This window comes from Hibiscus syriacus, unplaced genomic scaffold (genome assembly GCF_006381635.1).
Source record: "Hibiscus syriacus cultivar Baekdansim isolate YM2019G1 unplaced genomic scaffold, ASM638163v2 tig00002840_pilon, whole genome shotgun sequence".
Lineage (NCBI taxonomy): Eukaryota > Viridiplantae > Streptophyta > Magnoliopsida > Malvales > Malvaceae > Hibiscus > Hibiscus syriacus.
This window is the reverse complement of record NW_024061947.1, coordinates 5,283,989-5,308,125: the sequence shown is the minus strand read 5'-3', so window position 1 is coordinate 5,308,125 and position 24,137 is coordinate 5,283,989. Positions and strand designations below refer to the sequence as shown.

At 35.0% G+C, this 24,137-nt stretch overlaps 1 protein-coding gene across 1 annotated transcript; it reads right to left on the bottom strand.

Moving 5' to 3' along the window:
• Positions 1-22,527: 22,527 nt before the first annotated feature.
• LOC120153454 (hevamine-A-like) lies at positions 22,528-23,453 on the bottom strand. The gene has a single exon (XM_039165408.1). It carries the CDS (start codon positions 23,422-23,424, stop codon positions 22,528-22,530), a length of 897 nt encoding a protein of 298 aa, XP_039021339.1. The 5' UTR covers positions 23,425-23,453.
• Between the last annotated feature and the right edge of the window lie 684 nt (positions 23,454-24,137).

Below are 24,137 nucleotides of genomic sequence, written 5' to 3'. Positions count from 1 at the left end.
TTGCAGGTTATATTAATGAATTTTAAGTTGTTATTCTTGTTATTTACTTTTTTTATATTCATTTGTTGTGTTCAAATAAGTTTGTTTTTGTGTTGTTCATTTATGTTCATTTATTATGTTCGTTTATGTTCGTTCGTTTGTGTTCGTTTACGTTTGTTTATGTTCGTTTATCATTTAAATTATCATTTAAATGAACGAACATGAACAAAAAAAAATTATTCGTTTATGTTCGTGTACATTCGGTTCATTTACAGGACTACTATCGACTTCTAGAGAAACTTTTCTATTTATTTTTCTTTCGTTTTCCTAGTATACAAGTCTATTTTTCTTTGTGATTCTCCTAGTAACTCTGGCTTATCTTGTTTTATGGTTGGGCTAGAATGATTGAGCACTTGTGCTTAATAAGTGGCTAGTGATTAGTGAATTTAGAACCTGATAAATGCTACTATTCGGCATTTGCTTTTAAACAGTGACTGCTTTCGAGTTTGACAAAGCTTCTTTCTTAACTGCTTTCGAGTATAATTATTTTTTTAATAATCTGATTGAACCTATGACTCTTATAAAATGTTAGGCACTCAACCGTTAAGTTAAACTAGTCATTTAAGTTAATTTCACCATATCTTGTATTTAATTTATTTAATACTATCACCACAAAATCAATATTTTCTGATGATTATAAAATTCAAATATATAACACTTTAAACTAATAATCGAAAGTTTAGTCAAAGCTTCTTTCTTAACTGTTTTCGAGTATAATTATTTTTTTAATAATATGATTATATGGTAATGGATGGGTCTACAACATTCCACTAAAAAACACCTCAAACACACCATTAACTAAATCATTCTTATTGCTCTTAGCATAGACTGAACCTATGACTCTAATATAAAATGTTTATCAGTCAACCATTGAATTAAGCTAGTCATTTAAGTTAATTTCACCATATCTTGTATTTAACTTATGCAATATTATCACCACAAGATCAATATTTTTCATATGATTATAAAATTTGAATATGTGACACTTTAAACTAATGATCGAAAGCTTAATCATTCAACTATAATGAAAATCTATTTTTATTATATCAAACTTAATACTTATACCTTTATTAAATTAAAGCATAATTTTCACTTTGTTTGGAAATAAAAAATAAGTAAATAATTATTTATATTTAATTATAAAACTTATATTAAAGTATTCTAAAAGTATATTTATAATGATATGAAAATATTTTAAAATATTATTTATTTTTTTATTTTTTGAACAGGAATTGTCAATCTTATTACATGTAAAGGACGTGTCAAACACCCAGAAGAAGTTCATTAGACTAACAAACAAAAGCAAAACAGCTGACGAGCAAAAACAAAGCCAAAAGAAAAACTAAAACCCAATAACCAAAGGAAAAAACGATTGGCCCTTCAAATCCTTGCTGAAGAAGTAGAAAAAACAGTGATACGCTCAGCTGCAAGGAACCAAATAAAAAATTTGAGCCTTCAAGCACCTGACCTAGCCACGAGAGTCTGTCACTAAGGGGGATCCAGCCAACGATGGTCCTCCGATGCAGCAACTTCAATACATCTTGGAGATTCCTCCACCCAAATTAGGCCTCTTATTCCCAACGATGTCTCCGCTGCCAACGCATGCACCGCCGTATTCCCACTGTGATGTATGAAACGGAAATAGCACGAGCGAAGAAAAGTTGTATGACCCTTTATCTTATCCACTATAACACTAACTTTTGAGAGATCAGGCTCCGATGATCGTAATTTTTCAATGACCAATTTAGAATCACCTTCGACTATGATGTCCGCAAAACCCAAATCAACAGCAAACAAGACAGTGTGGAGAGCAGCGGTGGCTTATTCCAAGAAAAAAAAGGTAATTTCTTGCACTCATCCTCTGCTCGCTCCTAAAATAAACCCACAATCATCTAGAATAACAGTTGTCCATGCATGTTGTTGGACCTGTATAAACCAAGCATCGAAATTAATTTTGACTGCTGGAGCTGTTGGAGCTTTCCACAAGACCAGGATGGGTTGTTGTGGACTATAAACAATTCTATTTGCATTCTCAAAATCATTGCATTGGGTCTTAACAAGGGTAAGCACATTCTCCTTCCTGATTCTTTTTCCTTGATGATGTTGTAATTTCTCGCATAACATAAAGCCCGAATGGCTAAAAGAACCTTAGCATGCTTATTGACTGAATATTTAAAAAAAGAAACAATCAAACTAGTCTATAAAATCATATGCTAAATTAAGATCGGACCACGAATATTGTAAATCAGACCATACTAATTGCGCTATAACAAAATCACATACGATATGCAGTCCATTCTCGACATATGTATTGCATCACGGACAAATGAGATTATTAACAAATCACTTTTCGTACAAACATTGTAAGGATGTGATGTAGTTAAGAACGAATCACTAAATTTTTTAATATCCTCGATTATCTCCACCTCAAATTTTTTTAATCGTGTTAACTATAAACAAACAGAAAGTGAAATGTTCAATATCAGCTCCACTTCCACATCGTTGAAATTTTCTTTAATAAGTTGCTCCTTCCATTTCATACTGCTACCATCAATTAAATCAGAAACATTTTTACTACATCGTCCCTTGATGATTCAACAAATATCGGCTGACTTAGATGTTGAATCAAAAATAGAGTAAAAACTCTAATTGATAGAGAAGAAGAAAAAACTCTTTAGAATAATCTCACAAAATTACAAAAGGGAAGAACTCTTAAGAAAGCTTTCAAATGCTTATAATTAAGCTTTGATTGTTGGATGATAAAACTCAAATACAAGTAGGGTATTTATAGGTTACAAGAAACAATCTAAACCACTCATTAAAATAAGCACTAAATAATCTAAACCATTGAAATTAAAACATGAGAAAAATACTTAATTTTCACCTAACTAAATTGATGTAAGCAATGACATCAAAACTAAATTGATGTAAGCAATGACATCAAATTAATTTAGGTGTGAACTTATTTAGGCTAATATTGAATTTTTCAACACTCCCCCTCAATGTTAGCCTTCATTCTTTGAATCACGCCATGCTGATGACGGAAATGTTCAAACTTTCCAACACTCAAGCTTTTTGTAAACAAGTCAGCAATTTGCTCATCTGTCTTGATTTGCCTCATCTCAATCTCTTCTTGCAAAACTTTTTCCCTAACAAAGTGGTAATGTACTTCCACATGTTTAGTTCTTGCATGAAAGACAGGATTCTCCGCCAGCCGAATTGCCGATTGGTTGTCACAATACAACGAAATTGCATAATCTACTGGTTGATATAGATTATTCATCAACTGTATCAACCATGTACTCTCTTGAGCTGCCATTGCTGCTGCTCGATACTCAGCTTCAGTGGTTGACAATGATACCGTTGGTTGTCTTTTGCTACACCAAGAAATTGTTCTGGAGCCAAGCTTAAACACATATCCAGTTGTTGATCTCCTGGTGTCATGATCTCCTACATAATCAACATCACAATAACCAACTAACTTGCAGTCTTCACCTTTCTTGTACAAAAGACCATAGTCAATTGTATTCTTCACATATCTCAGTATTCGTCGATCTACTTCCAAATGAAGCTTCTTTGGATTTTGCATATACCGACTCATCACACCAACTGCATAAGAAATGTCAGGTCGGGTCAAGGTTAAGTAGATCAGACTACCTACCAATTGTCGATACATTGTTGCATCTTCCAAATCTTTTCCTTCATGTGCACACATTTTGATATTTGGTTCCATTGGCGTTGAAGTTGACTTGCATTCGAGCATTCCAAACCTCTTCAACAAATCTTTAGCATATTTCTGTTGACATAGAAATATTCCTTCGTGTGTGCGATCAACCTCTAGACCAAGGAAGTGCTTAAGTTGTCCAAGTTCCTTCATCTGGAAACGAACTGATAAATTCTCCTTTGTCTGAAGAATTTCTGCCTCATCATCATCGGTTATGATTAAGTCATCCACGTACACTAGCACAATAGCTAGCTTACCTTCATTGGCTTTGACAAACAAGCTAGAATCTGCAGGTGTTACTATATAACCACTTTTCGTTAGAAATTCAGCAATCTTACCATACCACGCCCTAGGTGCTTGTTTCAATCCGTAGAGTGCTTTTCACAGCTTACACCCATATTCAGGATGATCTTGACTCTGAAAACCCATTGGTTGGGTCATGTAGATCTCTCGATCTAGTTCTCCATGAAGAAAAGCATTCTTCACATCCACTGCCACAAGTTCCAGTCTTTGTTGGCTGCAAGTGCAAGTAAGACTCGTACGGTTGTAAGTTTCGCCACTGGACTAAATGTTTCATCATAGTCTAGTCCATACTGTTGAGAGAAACCATGAGCTACCAATCGCGCTTTATACCTCTTGATTGACCCATCTGGACGGCGCTTTATCTTGTAAACCCATTTGCAAGATATGGGTTTCACATCTTTTATCTTTGGTACAATATCCCAAGTTTGATTTTACTGAAGTGCATCGATCTTTTCTTTTATAGCTGTCATCCACTCAGAACTCTTCGATGCTTCTTCGAACGTCTCAGGCTCCATTGCTTCTTCAATTATGGTTGCATTAGCATATTTGGGATTTGGCCTTCATATTCTTGTTGACCTTCGGAGTTGAGATTGTGGAATTGATTCTTCTGTTTCATTATGCCCACCTTCTTCGTTTGGTTATTGATACACGCCAGTTTGCCAAGGATTCTGAGTCACTCTTTGTTCGATATCATCGCCATTTGGATATTCTGATTCATCTGAACTTGTTTGGAGTTGAACAGCATGCTCCCCCATCTTTTGTTGTAGCTTGTCTCCAAATTCTCTCGAATCTGGCAACACCTCCTTCTCTGAGGACCACCAAGAAGATGCTTCATCAAATACCACATTTCGTGACGTGTAGCATCTTCCACTAATTGGATCACAACATTTCCACCCCTTTCTCTGGCTGTCATATCCCACAAAGATACATCTAACAACTTTCTTGTCAAATTTGCTCCGTAAATGATCAGGAACAAACACATAACATACACAGCCAAATACTTGAAAGTAGCTAACTATAGGTTTTATGTTCCATAGTTTCTCAAAGGGTGAAACAAATCCTAACCTTGGTTGAGGAAGTCTGTTGATCACAAAGGCTGCAGTCCTCATTGCTTCAGCCCAAAATCTTCCAGGTACATTCTTTGCATGTAGCATACTTCGACAAATTTCTGCAAGATGCCTGTTTTTTCTTTCCGCTACACCATTCTGTTGTGGCGTGTTGGCATAAGTGTACTGATGAAGTATTCGATATTCCCTTAAGTATTGAGAGAACTCGTTTGATCTATATTCTCCTCCGTTGTCTGTGCGCAAGCAACATATCTTCTTTCCCACTTCTCCTTCAGCTGAGTCTCTGAACTCTTTAAACTTTGAGAAAGTATCAGATTTTTATTTCATAAAGAAAACCCACACATACCTGGAGAAGTCATCAATGAATGTTACCATGTACCACATACCGCTAATTGATTGTTGCTTAACCGGTCCGAACACATCAGAGTAAACCAACTCCAACGGTTCTTTTGCTTTAAACTTTGACTCGTCATATGGTAATTGATGTGCTTTACCATACTGGCATCCCGCACAGACCGTGTCTGTTCTCACGTCTAGTTGAGGAAGCCCCTTAAGCATCGACTTTTTCACCATCACACTTAGCTTGGAATAGCTAACGTGACCTAACCGCATGTGCCATAGATTTGATGTCTCATTTTTCCTTGTCCTGTCTACATATGCAGACTCTGCTGACATCACGTAAATTGATTCCAAACGTCGTCCCTCCATTGTTGGTGTTTCTGAGATTTTGACGTCACGATAAACCTTCACGTCTTGGGGACCAAATAAGACATAATGGCCTGATGATGTTAGTTGAGCCTTAGATAGCAAATTTTTCTTCATTCCTGGGACATGGTAAACATCTTGGAGTTGCACCTGGTTAGTATTATATCGAGGCGTAACTATTATCTTACCGATGTGAGTTATCGGTAACCTTGAGTTGTCAGTTGTCACCACCATACGACCTCCATTATACTCAGACAGGTTTTGCAACTTCTGTTTGTCACCCGTCATATGATTTGAACAGCCAGAATCTACGATCCAATCATTCTTGTAGTCAATCCGTTCTGGTGTTGTTACCGTGAGAGCTAATTCTTCTTCCTCCGTAGTAAATAACGCTTCAGCATCCCAACCATCTTCACTATTCTCCTTCGAACAAGAAGTAGCAGTATTACTTCCAACAAGCTTTTTCTTGGTCCAACAGTCTTTTGCCATGTGACCCATCTTCCCGCAGTTATAATACTTGCCATCGAACTTTCTACTATTACCGCGATTCTTGGATGCTCCCCCTGAATGAGGGCCTCCCTTTCCTTGGTAATTTTTCACCTTGTCACCATCCTTTTTAAATCCACTGTCAGTATACCGCTGAAAAGTGCCTCTGCTTTTGCTGGTGTAGAGCGCTTCCTCTTCACCTTTCAGCGAGACTCCTCCCATTTGCTTGGCCATGGCTTCTTAACATGCAAGTTAATTTTTGAACTCAACAAGCGATGGCTGTGTCGGCCATCCCTGTACAGCGGCAACAAACCCTCGATATTCGGGTCTCAAACCATGGACAATTATTCTTTTTATCCTGGCTTCCCCAATAGCAGCTGTCGGATCTAATTCTGAAATTTCGCGACATATTGACTTCACCTTGTGAAAGTATTGGGTAACCGCCATATCGCGTTGCGCCATTGATAGAAGTTCATTCTCGAGAAGTTGTAATTTTGTATCGTTCTTCTTCGAAAAGAGTGTAACAAAAGTGTCCCATGCTTCCTTTGGTGTTTTAGCATCCCGAATGTGCTCTAACATTTCTTCTTCAATTGTGGTTTTTAAAGCAAACATTGCTTTGCCTGCTTTAATTTTCCACTTTCGCAAGATTCCATTGGCATCTTCTGTCGCCGGTTGTGTAACTTCACCACCACCGACAACCTCCCAAAGGTCTTGACCTTGTAAGTATGACTCCATACATGTTGCCCACGTGTTGTAGTTTTTTTTGTTGAGCTTCTTTATCCCTCCAACTACTTGAAGATCACCTATCTTAATGGCAAAGCTTTGACTACACCGAACAAGCTTGAGTAACAAACGTGCAGAGTACTAAATTACTCTAAACACAAAGAAGCTCCACAAGGTTTGTAATAACCCCGACAGTAAATCAAGAAATATTTTCTGATGTGGAATATCAGTTAAAAACTGCAGCCACAGAGCATACTCAGAATTTCAAGAGACCTTAAAAAATTGGCTCTGATACCAATTGTTGAATCAAAATAGAGTAAAAACTCTAATTGATCGAGAAGAAGAAAAAACTCTTTATAATAATCTCACAAAATTACAAAAGGGAAGAACTCTTAAGAAAGCTTTCAAATGCTTATAATTAAGCTTTGATTGTTGGATAATAAAACTCAAATACAAGTAGGGTATTTATAGGTTACAAGAAACAATCTAAACCACTCATTAAAATAAGCACTAAATAATCTAAACCATTGAAATTAAAACATGAGAAAAATACTTAATTTTCACCTAACTAAATTGATGTAAGCAATGACATCAAAACTAAATTGATGTAAGTAATGACATCAAATTAATTTAGGTGTGAACTTATTTAGGCTAATATTGAATTTTCAACATTAGATGGAACAAAAAATCATTCCAGATAGAGATCGTCCTCCCTGATCCCATCTTCTAACGTAAATCTTTCTCAAGCATCCCTCTCGAGCTCTTGATACTCCTTTAAATGTATGAAGGAGCCAAGCCAATGTGAGATGATAAAAAATCACCTACCAAGAAATATTTTACCTTCAATAGTCTTGCAACCAGCGATGATGGATTTTGAAACAACCGCCAACATTGTTTTGCAAGTAGGGCGATATTAAATTTTGATAGATCACGAAACCCAAGTTCGTCATTCTACTTAAGTTGACATAAAACTTTCCATTGACACCAACATATTCCGTATTTTCCAACAGATTTTTACCACCAGAACCGAGCCATGATTCCTTCCATCTCTATACACAAACCTTTCGGCAACAAGAAACACGACATGGCATATAAAGGGATCACCTGAAGATCGAACTTAATAAACACTTCTTTACCTCCCTATAAAAGGGCTCGAATGCACCACCCCTAACTCTACTCTGAAATATGTCACAAATATAAGCAAAGGCCACTTTTTATTTCAGCCCACTATGGCCAGTAACCCTAGATATTTTTCTGGGTTCGAAGTACTCGAGACTCCTATTATACATCGAACATCCCCTCTAATTTCTTCAATTACATTTGAGCTCAAAAGGAGACCCGACTTATCAAAACTAATTGTCTCACCCGAACATTCTTCGTATACATGAAGAATCTCCTTGATTTGAACTACCATAGTTGCCACTGCCTCGCCAAAGATTAGATTATCATCTACAAAGAACATGTGAGAAATCGACGGTGCACATCTATTAATACGAACATCCTAAAACAAACCCATTTTAATATACGAACAAAGCAAGGAAGACAAACCTTCACTACAAATTACAAATAAATATGAACTGAAGGGATCTCCTTGTGTCAAAGCTCGTTGTGGACTAAAAGAAGCACCGACCACCCCATTTATAACAACTGAGTATGTAATAGAACATAAATATTTTTTATCATTTGCACCCAATGATCGGAAAAAACCCATTTTCTCCATTACTAGCCACAAGAAACACCACTCCAACTTGTCATAGGCATTGCTCATGTCAAGTTTCAAGGTGAAATAACCCTTTCTGCCATCCCTTTTATATATAAACGAATGAAGTAATTCATAAGATGTGACTATATTATCCGAAATCAAACGCCCCCACGCAAAAGCAGTTTAAGCTTCGTCAATACAAGAATGTAAAGAGCTCTGCATTCTCTGAACCAATCTTAGACACAATCTTGTAGAGGACATTACAGAGACTGATAGGCTGAAAATGGGCCATTTTTATTAGATTAGATATCTTCGGTAACAGTAAAATGTAAGTCATGTTTATAGTGTTTATATCAAAACATCCATCCATAAGACAAATGCAAAAGTCATCAACTTCACCACCTATCAAATGCCAAAATCGTTGATAAAATAACGCACCAAGTTTATCCTCACCCGCCGCCTTAAGTAGGCTCATCGATTTCACCGCTTACGAAACTTCATCAATTGTAAAATGTCGAAGCAATTTAGTATTCATGTCAGTTGTAATGCTAGTGGCTATGTCATTCATAATTCTATCATCCATCGGCCTCACATTGGGTGTGAATAAAGTCAAGAAATAATCTTTGGCAACATCTCCTATTTCCACCTCGGTATCAAAAATTAAACCACCACCCATTTCGAGGGCTGTTATTTTATTCTTACGTCGTCTATTGGAGACAAAATGATGAAAGAAAGCAGTGTTGTTATCACCAAACCTTTTCCAATTTTCCCTAGCACATTGTTCCCTGTACAATTCAGATTTGTCCAACTTGAGATTAAATTGCAACTTTGTTCTATTATTTCACCCAATACCTCGTCTGTTGGTTGTAATTCAACCAAATCCTCAAATTTCTTCTTAAGAAAACTAGCAGTGAATTCCTCTTTTTACATATCCCTTTCAACCACTCATCAAGACCATGGCTCACAAAATTGAGCCTCTCTGATAAACAACCAGTAGACTCATTCCATAACCAGTGCACTTCCTCTTCACAAGAGTTTTCCAACAGCCAAAAAGCCTCGAACCTGAAATGCCACCTTCAAATCATACCACCATGAACAACCGTTTATAGTAACAAAGGACATTGATCTGATAAAGAATGGTTAATGTGTCTTAATTCATAGCATGGGAAAAGAGTCTATCACGCACTATTCGCCAAACTACGAACCAAACGTTCTCTAATATTATTTTCTATCGTGCGACCTTTCTCCCAAACAAACCAAATACATGTGTACCTATATCCATCAGATTACAATAATCTAAAGCCTCTCGAAAATCAATCATTTGTCTTCCATTATGAACGAGTTCACTTTCATTTTTAAATGTGAACAAAATTTCATTAAAGTCCCCAATGATTAACCAAGGGGTATTTTGGTTATCATCGAGTTATCGTAGAATATCTCATGACTCTCGACGACGATTCTCCTCTGGTGCCTCGTAAAATACAGTACACCACCACTGGAATTCATCTGTATTAGTTAGAAAATATCAATATGTGAACAAATTTAGGAAGAAGAAAAGTCTCTTATTTCTTCGAATAGGAGTACACCCTTTTAAGCATAGCAGAAAAAAATAAAAAAGGAAATAATCTCTAATATTTACAAGGAAATAATCTCTAATAATAAGCCTATCCCTAAAAATCAGTAATTAGATTATGGATAATATTTACAAGGAAATTCCTATAACTAAGGTAGAGAATCTCCTTAATTTACGGATTTCCAACACTCCGCTTCAAGTTGGAGTGTAGATGTCAATCGAACCTAGCTTGCCCATAATTTCTTCGAACTTTTTCTACTCAAGCTCTTGGTTAACACATCTGCTACTTGTTGTCGAGTAGGTAGATATGAAACGCAAACTTCCCCTTTGTTAATTTTCTCTGTAAAAAAGTGGTGATCGATTTCCACATGCTTGGTGTGGTCATGGTGTACAAGGTTGTGAGCTATATTAACTACTTCCTGGTTGTCACAGTTCAATATTATAGGTGTTGTATATGATAATTTTAGTTCTCCCATGAGCCGTTGTAGCCACATTCCTTCACATATACCTTGGGACAAAGCTCGATATTGAGCTTTAGCACTGTTGCGTGCCACAACCGACTGCTTTTTACTCCTCCATATCACGAGATTACCCCAAACATAGCTGCAGTAACCACTTGTGGAGCGACTGTCATTAATAACACCTACCCAGTATGCATCAGTGTATACTTCTATGCTTCGATTTACATTTGTCTTGAAATGCAACCCCTTACCTGGAGTCCCTTTTAAGTATCTCAATATCCTGTATGCAACTTCCAAATGTTTCTCCCTAGGAGCATGCATAAATTGACTAGTAACACTTACTCCAAACGCTATGTCTGGACGAGTATGAGAAAGATAGATAAGTTTTCCCACTAACCTTTGATATCTTCCCCTGTCTACCTCTTTTTCATCCTTATCAATTCCTAATTTAAGGTTGGGTTCCATGGGAGTCTCGACTAGTTTGCAACCCAACAGTCCGACTTCAGAAAGTAGATCAAGAACATACTTTCTTTGAGAGATTGAAATACCTGCCTTTAACCTTGTTATCTCCATTCCAAGAAAATATCTAAGATTCTCCAAGTCTTTAAGTTGAAACTCAAGACTTAAGAATTCTTTAGTCTTTCAATTTCAATAGAGTCATCTCCTATCAATATTATGTCATCAACGTATACAATGAGAATACAACACTTCCTATTAGCCGAGTGTTTATAGAATAAGCTGTTATCAGCTTGACCTTGAATATACTGTCTACTCGTCATGGCTTTGGCAAAACGATTAAACCAAGCCCTGGGGGATTGCTTTAGTCCATACAAAGACTTCTTCAACTTGCATACTTGACCCTTTCTTTCTTCGAATCCGGGCGAAAAATCCATGTAGACTTCTTCGTTTAATTCTCCATTGAGAAAAGCATTCTTTACATCCAATTGGATCAAAGGCCAATCTAAATTGGCAGCAATTAAGAAGAGCACTCGAATAGTATTTAGTTTGGCCACTGGTAAATGTTTCCTCGTAGTGCAACCCATATGTTTGAGTGAAACCCCTGGCCACAAGTCTAGCCTTGTATCGATCAATACTCTCATTTGGTTTAACTTTAGTAGTGAAAATCCACTTACAACCCACGGTCTTCTTTCTAGTAGGTAGTTTAGATATTTCTCACGTTCCATTGTCTTTAAGAGCCTTTATTTCTTCCAACACGGCTTGCTTCCATTTTGTTGACTTAAAAGCCTCTTATATGTTCTTTGGAGTTTATACAGAGTCGATATTAGAAATAAATGCATTGTAGGATTTAGACAAGTTCCCATAGGATACAAACTGAGAAATGAGATGTTGAGTGCAACTTCTTGTTCCCTTTCTTATTGTAATTGGAAGATAGATGGAAGGTGAAGGATGTGAGACATCTTCCTCAGGACAGTCCTCAGGTAAAGATGGCATTGGCACTGCTGTTTCAGTTTCTGGCAGCTGATGTTTCCGAGAATATACATGAAGCTGCTGAGTTTTTTCTTGTTATTTTTCAGAAGGAGAAGGTTGTTTTTCTTCATTTGTATGATTAATAGCCCTTGTTTCTTGTTGTTGTATAGTGGAGTTGAGTAAAACAGGGTCCAAATCAGGAATTACAATTGATGTAGGAATTTCAGCAGTGGTTGTAGGATTTTCAGTAGGTTTTGTAGTGGTGGTAGGATTGATAGAATCTTGAGGTATAATGAGAAGGTTGTTCAAGGTCTCATCTTCACTAAATATCTCCCCTGAAGATGAGAGGCTGAAAAATATGGCTCGTTTTCGAAGAAAGTAACATCAAGGGATGCAAACATCTGGTGTAGGGTTGGAGAATAACACTTGTACCCCTTTTGTATAGGTGAGTATCCAAGAAAGACACAAGTGTGGGCTCTAGGATCAAGTTTAGATCGGTTAGGTTGATGATTGTGGACAAATTCTTTGCAACTGAAAGTTTTGGTTGGGAGATTAGGAACACGAAACAAGGGATTTTTTTTAAGAGTATGTAAAGGTGTTTGAAAGTTTAATACCTTTGATGAGAGTCAGTTTATAAGATAACAAATAGTGAGAACATCTTATCCCCATAAATACTTCAGTACACCCATAATAAACATAAGAGCAAGAGCCACGGCTACAATGTGTCTATTTTTCCTCTCAAAAACCCCATTTTGTTAAGGGGTATCGTGACAATAACTCTGATGAATTATTCCTTGCTCAAAAAGATAAGGGCTTAGAATAGAATTAAAGTACTCTCTCCCATTATCCGTTCTAAGGGTATGAATTTTAGAATTGAACTGAGTTCGAATCATTGAATGAAAACTTTGGAAGACTCTAGAGACTTTGGTTTTTTCTTTGAGAAGATAGATCCAACAAACTCTAGTGTGGTCATCAATGAATGTTATGAACCACCTAGCCCCTGTGACATTTTTTACTCGATTGGCTCCCCATAGATCATTGTGGATTAAAGAGAAAGGTTGAGACTGAACATAAGGTTTCAAAGGATAAGGTACACGAGTATGTTTAGACAGTTGGAAAACTTCACAATTCAAGGAACTTATTTTCTTATTTAGAAATAATAGAGGAAACAATTTCTTCAAGTACTTAAAATTAGGGTGTCTTAGTCTACGGTGCCATAGCATGATATATTCTTCTTTTGATATAGATAAGGCCATCCTTTCTTGTGAACTGTTTTTATTCCAAATATATAAACCATCATCAACTTTAGAAGTGCCAATCATCTTCCTCGATTCCTATTCCTGAACCACATAAACGAAAGCAGAAAATTCAACAAGTACTTTCTCATCCTTGGTAAGCTTGCTAATTGAGAGTAAATTACAAGAAAGATTTGGAATATATAGAACTTTATCAATGGAAAATTTTTTAGTAAGTCTGATCGTTCCAATTCCAGCCACCGGGGAGTAAGATTCATCAGCTATGCGAATCCGTGAGTGATCATGACAAAGTAAATATGTGTGAAACAAACTTAGATTACCTGTCATGTGGTTGGATACACCCGAATCTAGTATTCATATTGGTTCATGTCTAGTATTTAAGGCAATACCTTGAATAGCTAGTGATCCAATGGTTGTAGGAGTCCCGAGGAGTTTATGAAAAGCCTCAAGTTGAGTTTTGGTTAACCGAACATCCTGGGCATCTTCTTCAGTAGTAGATATCATTGCTTTCTTGTTTTCTTTCTGATTTTTTCCAGGATAACCATGGAGTTTAAAGCATTTCTCCTTGGTATGTCCAATCCGGTTACAGTGGCTACACCATGGCCTATTTGAAATGGAATTAGAAAGGGTTTCATTGATATCACCTATGAGAGAAGAAAAAAATGTTTAGAAAGAGAGATGAGAGACAAATGAGTAGGATCGAATGAATCCTATGTCTCTCGATACCATGAACAGATTTAGGAAGAATAAAAGTCTCTTATTTCTTCGAATAGGAGTACACCCTTTTTAACATAGCAGAAAAAAAAAATAAAAAAGGAAATAATCTCTAATATTTACAAGGAAATAATCTCTAATAATAAGTCTATCCCTAAAAATAAGTAATTAGATTATGGATAATATTCACAAGGAAATTCCTAGAACTAAGGTAGAGAATCTCTTTAATTTAAGGATTTCCAACAATATATGACCTATAAAAAGATCTCAAAACAACATCACAAGTGTGCTTCTACGCAAAACATTGCCCTCCAATACAGCCTTGTGAATCCACCTCTATTCCATTTATAAAACCCCATAACTTTCGTATCTTCTCCATTTATGAACCTTGTTACTTTATTTCCATAAAGAAAACAACTAGAGGATTAATGTCTCGTAGCTTCTGTCGGAGACATTGAACAGTCTGGGTCATCCCAACCCCCGGATGTTCCAACTCAACAGTTTCATTATGCCTGACTGATAATTCAGGCCTATCGATATAACTTCACATCTAGCATTTAATTCCCCAACACCAGACGAGACTGCCAGACCGCTCCTCTATCAATTTACATTGTCTTCCCTGTAAATAGGATTCTCCTCATCCACCACAACCATTGTGACATCCCCCAATCTGTTCTCATCTCCTACCATATTAGTTGCCGAGAAAGATCGAGACACCCAAGCTTTTGTTTGCTCTTTGGCATCCAAGCCATGATATAAAATCTGATTAGGATTAGCCGCCCTAGACACCCTGACTTCTCCATTCCCCTATTCTTCACGCTACCATGGGATCGTGATAATCCCCTCCTTCGTGGAGCAGCATGAATTGAATCATCCCACAACAGCGCCTGATCCTTCTTATCTTGTACAATTCGAAGTGGGCAATATTTTTCACCATATCTAAAAAATAATCTCAGTTTTTCTTTCTAAAATTGAGCATAAGTGAAGGACTCGTTTGGCAACGTAATATTTTTACTTCTCTTTAAAGGTTTCCGAGAATCCAATAGAATTCTCACACGAATGTTCCCTTTATAACCCAACGCAATAGTCAAAGAATCATACCCAATAAAATTCCCAAATTGTTGTGCAACCTATTCAAAAAAATACCCAACCGATATTGATTATAATCCAAAACGCAACCCAATTTAGCTCCACCATCATCGGATCTTACCTCTGTTTCATCCTGTGCATGACAAAGAGATAAAAATTAAAGTACCACAAACCGTTCGCTTTTATTCGATTTACGTCATCCTCATGGAATTACCAAAATAAAAATATACTAGCACCCAATTCAATGATAGAAATCTTCCAATTGGTTGCCAGATATTTGCTAAAGTTTATCTCATTGCCTGAAATTTCACCATGCTCGCCGACAAGAAACATCCCACAAAACAATGATCAAAAGAAATAAAAGTGAGAGATGACGATGAAACCAGGACCAGACTAACCTCCTCGTCTTCACCCAAGGTGAAATCCTCTAAATCACACAAAACTTCCCCCATGGCAAACCCACAAATGCAAAAAACATACTTAAAAAACTGAGAAATCTCATAAACTACAAAAAATAGAGAGACGACTATGTCTCGATAGAGAGAAACCCTAGCACAAAGGGTTTTGATAAATTAAAATAAAATATTATTTAATTTTTAAAATCATATTATTTATTTATTTTAAATAATATTAATTATTTACTTGAAATAATATTATTTTTAAATTATCTATTTAATTTTATATAATACTATACATAATTAAAGTGATAGTTGAATACTAAAAGTATAATTTACGCTAAAATTTAAATTACTTAAAATTAAATAGATATTTTAAAAATAATTTTATTTCAAATAAATAATTAATTTAATTTTAAAAAAATAAATAAATATTTTTATAATAGTATAATTATACTTTTTTAATTATTCTATATAATTTTTATAAAAATATATAAATTATTTAGCTATTTTTTATTTCTAAATAAAGTGAAAAGTTATTTTTTTAATTTAATAATGATATTATTATTAAGTTTAATACAATAAAAAAAATTAACACCATAGTTGGGTGACTAAGTTTTTGTAATTAATTTAAAGTGTCTTGTATATGAATCTTATAATAATAAAAAAAATATTTATTTTGTGGTGATATAGTTATAAGTTAAATACAAATGTCATGAAATTTAACCAAATGACTTGCTTAGTTCAATGGTTGAATAATTTGTTTCTCATATAAGAGACTTAAGTTTAATTCATATTAGGAGCAAGAATGATTTCTATTTTTTATCTCTGTAGGTGGCGACATGTCACCACTAATTAGTTGGATAAATTAATTAAAAATGGGAATAAAGAAATATATGATGTTGTAATTAAAAAATTGACATCTCATGTCACATAAGTATCAAGAGACTTAAGTTTAATTCATACTAGGAGCAAGAATGATTTCTATCTTTTTATCTCTATAGGTGGCGACATGTCACCTCCTAATTAGTTGGATAAATTAATTAAAAATGAGAATAAAGAGAAAGGTGATGTTGTAATTAAAAAATTGATATCTCATATCACATAAGTATTGTTCTTAATGGTTAAAAAAAGTTTAGTTAATAAGGACAATTTATTATGTCGTTTTAATATTTATTTAATAAGGACAATTTAATTAGTGATGTGTTTCAGTATGTCGTTTTAGTGGTGTGCGACATGTCCTGTAGAATTTTTCATACATTAATATTTTGTTTGAGATTTTTTTTTCCAGTTATATATGCATTTGACATATATAACTGCTCGAACTTAGATCTTATAATAAAAATATAATTTTCTCTTATTGTTGAGACTGTTCGATAAATTCAAATATAAATAGTTTTATAAAAAAACTTAAAAAATATAAAATATTCTATTAAGAAGCTGATAAATAAAATATCAACACAATTTTAAATTAAGGGGGATAAAGCATATAATTAGATGCTGTCTATAATGTTGCAACCACCCTTTTTTAAATTTGTTTTGAGTTGGCAAAGGATCGAGATTTGGCTCTGATGACGCAGATGGTTTGTCTAACTCTAATTTTAGGTTCATGGTTATGAATTGGTTGGCATTTCTTTTGCCTTCTTTAATTTTTGGTTAAATTTTCGCATTATATGAGATTATATAGCCAACAAATTTAAAATAATTATATAAATTTAGTAGATTAAAGAGAATTTTGCTGACAAATGTATTTGCGCAAATTAAATTCTAACTCAAATAACACTTAGCAATATTCACAATTAAACTCATTTGTGTTTTACTAAAATTGAGTTATACTATACTCTTAGATGTTAGTATATGATTTCAATAATTGTTTTTTTTTCTTTGTTATTGTTGAGATGCTTTGACCTTGTTTTTATATTCTTTCTATGTTTACTAGCTGTTAGGGATACAATAGAACCATTACATGCAGAGATACAAACATTTATCGCACGAGGGATCAATCCTTTTATGAAATAGATCAATCCTGAAGTGATTAGGGGTGCTTATCGAGCAAGTCGATCGCGAATTCGACAGTGTTCCTCGTGCTCGTTGAAAATTTTGTTGCTCGACTCGACTTGTTGCTCGTTAAAATTTTGCTCGACTCTTGCTCGTTAAGAAAACTTGTTGCTCGACTCGTTGCTCGTTAATCTTGTTGCTCGTTAAGTCCATTACTCGTTAAGCTCGATGCTCATTGCTCGGCTCATTGTTCGTTAAGCTACCGAAATTTTTACTTTATTTTCTTAACTATATGTAAATCTACTAGTACTATATAGAACTTAGGGTAAACTAAAAAGTTGGTCACTTTTGTTTCAATTTTATAAATGTATGGTCACTCGATTCAAAAAGTTTAATTCATAGTCACTTTTGTTTCGTTTTAATTATTTCGTTTCATTTTAATTAAGATGTGGTCACTCACCCTAAACGACCATTAAAGGTTTAACGATTTGATGAAGTGGCACATTAATAAAATGATTTAATTTTTGTTTTAACCCTTGAATTTTGGATAAAACTTAATTATGAACTTTTTTGTAAATCTAAAACAATTTAGGGATAAATTTGCAATTTACCATTTTTCTAATATGCTTTTCTTCTTCATTCCCTCCTTACAGCGCACACCCCATCTCCTCCTCCTCCAGCTAGCGGCAAAGCGAAGCATAATGATTGATAACACAAGCTTGTGCTGCTGTAAAAATGGCTCCAGAATCCATTGTTCGATAACATCAGCCAATACTTGGTACCTGTTCAGATAAAATAATCCTTTTGATTTGTCGTCACCTACTTCTTCCTTCATCTCTTCTGCTTCTGCAACTCTTCCTCACCAACTTCTTCCTTATCCCCATTCTGAAACTCCAGACCCGTACTATACTGTGAAAACTTCAAATTCGGAGCCCCTTCACTAGCAGTAACAACCTCGCTGATAAGATTCTGACAATAAAAAATTGAACTCCCTTCGTTTAAATTCTTATAAGTAAACTCTAAAAGCTCACTAACTGGAACTGTTTTGATAGAAGCATCCATGGAATCCTCTTCTACTCGGGTGAACACAATGAGCACAATCTGGGCTAGAACAAACTTAGCACAGATCTGATTGGTTCCGTTTAATCAGCTTAAAGACACATTATAGCAAGTTTTAAAGATGAGAAGCAAGCAATCGCCACGGACCAAAGCGCGAGAGCATCGAACGGCGGACAGCAAAACTCGGAGCATAGCAAGCTCTATCGATTCCTCGCCAATGCCACCGACCTTTTTGATGGCCTATTGTCTAAATTTCTCATTTAGATGATCTATTACATTGTATCCATATCTAAATTGATGGCCTTTTTGGTTTGAAGCATGAATCCAATATATAACTTTGGGGCCGTTTTAGTCCTCTTTCCTACCGAAGGATTCGACCTTCTATGCTATGAGTAAACGCCTCTTCTTGTCATTCTTCTTTCTGGGATTAACTGGGTTAGTATTGCCCTCTAACCACTCCTAATTGATATGTTAAACTTTGTTTGTGCTTAATAGAACAACCTGCTAACCAACTTATCTAGTTTCGATTACTTGGGATAGGATATTTGGCAACCAGTTTTTATTTCTCTTTGGTCTGAGCTACGCAAATCCAACTTATGCTGCTGCCATACAACCTTCAATTCCAGTGTTCACCTTTCTCTTGGCTGTGATGATGGGGTAATGGCAAAAGATTTTTTGCTTCTTGATATTGGTTCGTTTCTATATTTCTTATAAACTAAATGTATATATTTTGATGTCTGTTGCCTTTAGCCATATTTTGTATGAAACTGATCTACTTGCAGCACAGAAAGAGTGAATTTGCAGAAGACTGAAGGTCAAGCAAAGGTCGGAGGTACTCTAATCTGTGTTTCTGGTGCAATACTAATGGTTATGTTTCGAACAGGTACCAAGTGATGGCTGGTGTTATTGAACAACGGATTCTGGAGCCATTTTTATACCAACACAAGTTTGTGTTATCAAACGTTATGTTTCGCTTTGCCGGTAGCTGGAGGAGGAGGAGATGGGGGGTGCGCTGTAAGGGGGCTGAAGGAGAAAAGCATATTAAAAAAATGGTAAATTGTAAATCTCTAAATTTTTTTAGTTTTATAAAAAAGTCTATAATTAAAATTTATCTAAAGTTTAAGGGCTGAAACAAAAATTAAATCTTTTTATTAACGTGCCACATCATTAAATAGTTAAATTTTTAACGGTCGTTTAGGGTAAGTGACCACATCTTAATTAAAACGAAACGAATACATCTTAATTAAAACAAAACAAAAGTTACTATGAATTATATTTTTTGAATCGAGTGACCATACGTTTATAAAATTGAAATAAAAGTGATCAAATCTGTAGTAATTTTAAAGTCTAAATTGCAAAGTAACAATCTACAAATATATTAAAATAATAAATAAGATTTGGCTTTTGAGTGTATAAAAGGATTTTTTTAAGATAACTACTAAATAATTATATAAAAAAATTAACGAACTGCTTACGAACTTATCGAGTTACTCAACTCGTTAACATATCGAGTTGAACTCAATTTAAATCGAGTAAGCACCCCTAGAAGTGATGCTTCTCGGGAAGAGGTCAATCATTTTAGTTTTTCTTAGAAAGGAATTGATCTTTTTTAATAGTGGATCGATCCCATAACTATTGTGATCTCAAGATTCGATCCTTTTGTATAATGAATATGTCCAATAGCTATTGTGATTAGGATCGATCCTTATAGAATGAATTAATCTTTTTGTCAAGAGATTAATCCTTTTTAAAAAATCCCTGAAAAAGTGAACTTTTAAGCACAAAATTAATCGAGTGTGAATTTGAAAAAGTTCGATTAAGTTAAAAAACATTTTGCAAATATTTTTTTAAAATTTATTGAAATTTAAACTTATTTATAAATAATTTAAAAAATCAAATTAAATCTAAAATTATTCTAATAATTATTTATCGTATTAAAATATAAATTTAGCAATCTCCTCTTTTGTATAATAAAAACTTCTCTCCAATCATAACATGCTTCACTCAAACAAGAGCCCATTTACTCACTGACATATGAAATATACTTTCTAAAGTAGGGGAGAAATGATTGTGCAACCGTTTTAATATATAATTAAAAAAAGATGTTATCAATTTTGTTTAATTTAAATAATAAAATTAATAAAAATTATCGAAAATATTATTATTTTTATCGGTTTTGTTATTATTGGACGTTTGGTAAAACGTTACCGGTTTTGTTATTGTTTGGCACTTTAACAGAAATAAAAATAATAATGTTTTAGGTATTTTTTTATCGATTTTGTTATTTAAATAATAACAAAACCGATAACATATTTTTTTAACTGTATATTAAGGTGCGAGTGTAGAACTTCCCAAAGTATGGAAAATAACACCTTGTAAGTTTCAGATGTTTACTTGAAACACTTGCATGCAACATCTTTAGTAGGATGGACCAGGGTTTTCTATTGTTCATGAAAATTTAAACTCTAGTATGATTTAGAATAATTTTGTATTTCCATTTTTAAAGTTTTATAAATTTATCTTCTAAAATATTATTAGTTCATCATTAATGTAAAATCCTCCGTTGATAAAAGTTGCAAAACGTAATAATAATGAAGAAAGAATGATTAATTGCAAAGCCAAACAAAACAAAGTCTAGCACAAGACTTTATTCGGGGGTAACAGGAAAAAAAAACTCAACTCATTTGTGAAAACAGAAGCAAGCGTTAGGCCTTCAAGATCCACAACCAGATTTAACAATGAAATTCCGGTGGCTGATTGGATTCATCACCACCGGTGGACCAGCCGTGCGGGGCCATGCCTGAAGTTTCTTGTCTGTTTCTTCCCGCCATTTGTTGCATTTTACAGTGCGAGGTGTTGTCCCTGAGTTGAGGAGGAGATAAATCCATTCTTAAACCTTTGAAATACTCGATATGAAAAAGCTTCAAGGAAAAAAAAAACAGTGACTCACCTCCTAAAAGCTTATTATCAGAAACAAGCTGATCAGATACATAAGCAAAGGCAAAGGATGCTGCAACAGAAGCTATTATATAATTTGCTGCCATTTTCAAGCTGTAAGACAAGAAACCATGCTCGAGAGAAAAAACATACATAAAAATTGGGTGCAACAATAGTGAATTTCAAGATGCTAGTATGAAAAAACGATTACATGGAAGGCAACCTAGTAATTGCTTATTTGCAACAAAATTATCAAACGTACTGGAAATTCAAATGACCTGACATTTACATTCCTAGTTTGATCATGAATCAGTTAATTAATCGGGTCGGAGCTACCTGTGCAGCGGGGCTCGGGTCAATGAGAAACAGAAGACCAGCGATGAGGGAATGTGAAGGACCAGCCCTGTAGAGTATAAAATTAATAAGTTAGCTGCTGCATTGTGAAACGAGGTTTATTTTATAGCACTATAGATCCAACGGCCTAATTTCTTTCTCTCCATCCGACGGTTAGCAGTAGTTATAGTATATTTTAGAGAGAGAAAACTCCTGATTTGTTTTTTTTTGGTACGAAAAACCCTCCAGATTTAAGTGAACTAAAAGATGATCGTTTGATATTTAGTAACACGAATTTTTTCAATCGAATAGTAATATTAAATAATTTTTATTCTTATAATTTTTTAAATAATTTGATAATTATGAATATTACGAGAGTAAAAAAGTTTTTATGCTGTTGATAAAGAAAAAATGAATAAATAAAATTAGAAAGATGCATGAGAGGGATTGATAAAGATGCAAGTAACACATATATCAGTAAAAAAAGTTTATAATATAAAGATGGATAGTTACACATATTGTGTATATATAGATATCAAACATGGCTCTTAATGGAAGAACTATATCCGCTTTGATCATCATAGTACTTGGACCAAAGCATAACGCCCCCATACTTCGAGGAATTCTTTATAGCTGGGAGAACCCTGGATGTGAGATCATTCACCGGGATGAAACCGCTGCCCGCCGCATCCGGAGATGCCGGTAGGCCGAGGAAAATCTTCGTGGCCGGTATATCCGAAGTCCATTGTTTCCATGCATCTTCGAGGTTGACAATATCGGCAGATGAGTACTGGCAAGGAGGATTGTTGTAGAATTGGACCCAAACATAATCGAATAGACCTGTTTTGAGTGCATTTCCGACCCAAGCATCAGGGAAAGGGCATTGAGGAGCAGCCGTCAAGTACACTTTCTTCCCTTTCTTGCTATATCCCGAAAGGTACTTTGCGAGATCGTCCCAGTGTTCGCCCGTTCCTCCCTCGATATCGAAATCGATTCCATCGAGAACGGCGGGTCCGAGCGGTCGAGACGAAGATGTTCCCCCCAAGAAATTGTTCCAAAGATACATAGCAACTTGCCTAGCGTCATCGGACGAAGCAAGGGAGTAACTACCGGCGCCTCCGCCCAATGAAAGAATGACTCTAACACCTTTGGCTTGACACGATTTAATGTCGGAGCTTAATCCGGTACAGCCATCGCTATAGGGATCACAAAGACCGGCGAGGTTTATCATGGGAGTTTGGCCATTGCCAAATGTTGCCAGGAAGGCTATGTTCACGTATTCATACCTCCCCGTCGCACAAGTCTCGGCTAGGGTGCCTTCGTTGCCGTTTTGGCCCCAGTAGATGGAAATCCCACCACCATTTGAACCAGTTACTAGAGCCAAAACAATCAAGCAGATGAATGAAACTGATACTTTAAGCTTGAATGCCATGTTCTTTAGGGTTTCTTTATTACAAGATCGAGTTGTTTCTGTGCTGAAACTATGGTGTTGAAGGGCCACATTTATAGCACAAAAATGGCGCTTGTCGTTTGACAATTAATCTGAAATTTTGCAGCAGAGAACGTAGCGTCCCATTATTCTATCACGTCTCAATATTTTAATGCTTACCGTAAACTTCAGGCAAGCAGTATGCCAATTTAATGGAAATCCTACGGCATTCACCAATCACCATGTCATGTCCCAGAGCTCCATGTCCAGTTGATAAGTTAATCATATTGAAAATTGTCCAAATCATATTATATAAAAGATAGATTTCAGAGCACCGTTGCTATTCAACCATTCAATAAGTCAAAACTCGAAATGCATTTCTATACCACTTTCTTTTATCTTGTTAACAAATTTAATAAAAGGTGATATACGTTATGTTTTTTTTACTTTATAATATATATATAGTAATTTCTTATTTATATGAAAATATAGTTAATATTATACGAGTTTTGTTATATTTATCTATTATATATATTATATTAAAGTTTTTTTAAAGAAAAATATTTTTTTCGTAAAAGTAATCTGTGGAATAGTCTCTTAAATCATTGGAGTACAATTATGTAAGTCCTTTGAATGAATGGGTATCTAATGAACCATGTATTTTGATATAAATTGATAACATGTTTTTTTAGATTTGATTGAATTTAATCAAAGTT

Bases quoted from the DNA above. Each gene is read 5' to 3' on its own strand.
- LOC120153454 (XM_039165408.1), bottom strand. From the start codon at position 23,424: ATGGCATTCAAGCTTAAAGTATCAGTTTCATTCATCTGCTTGATTGTT.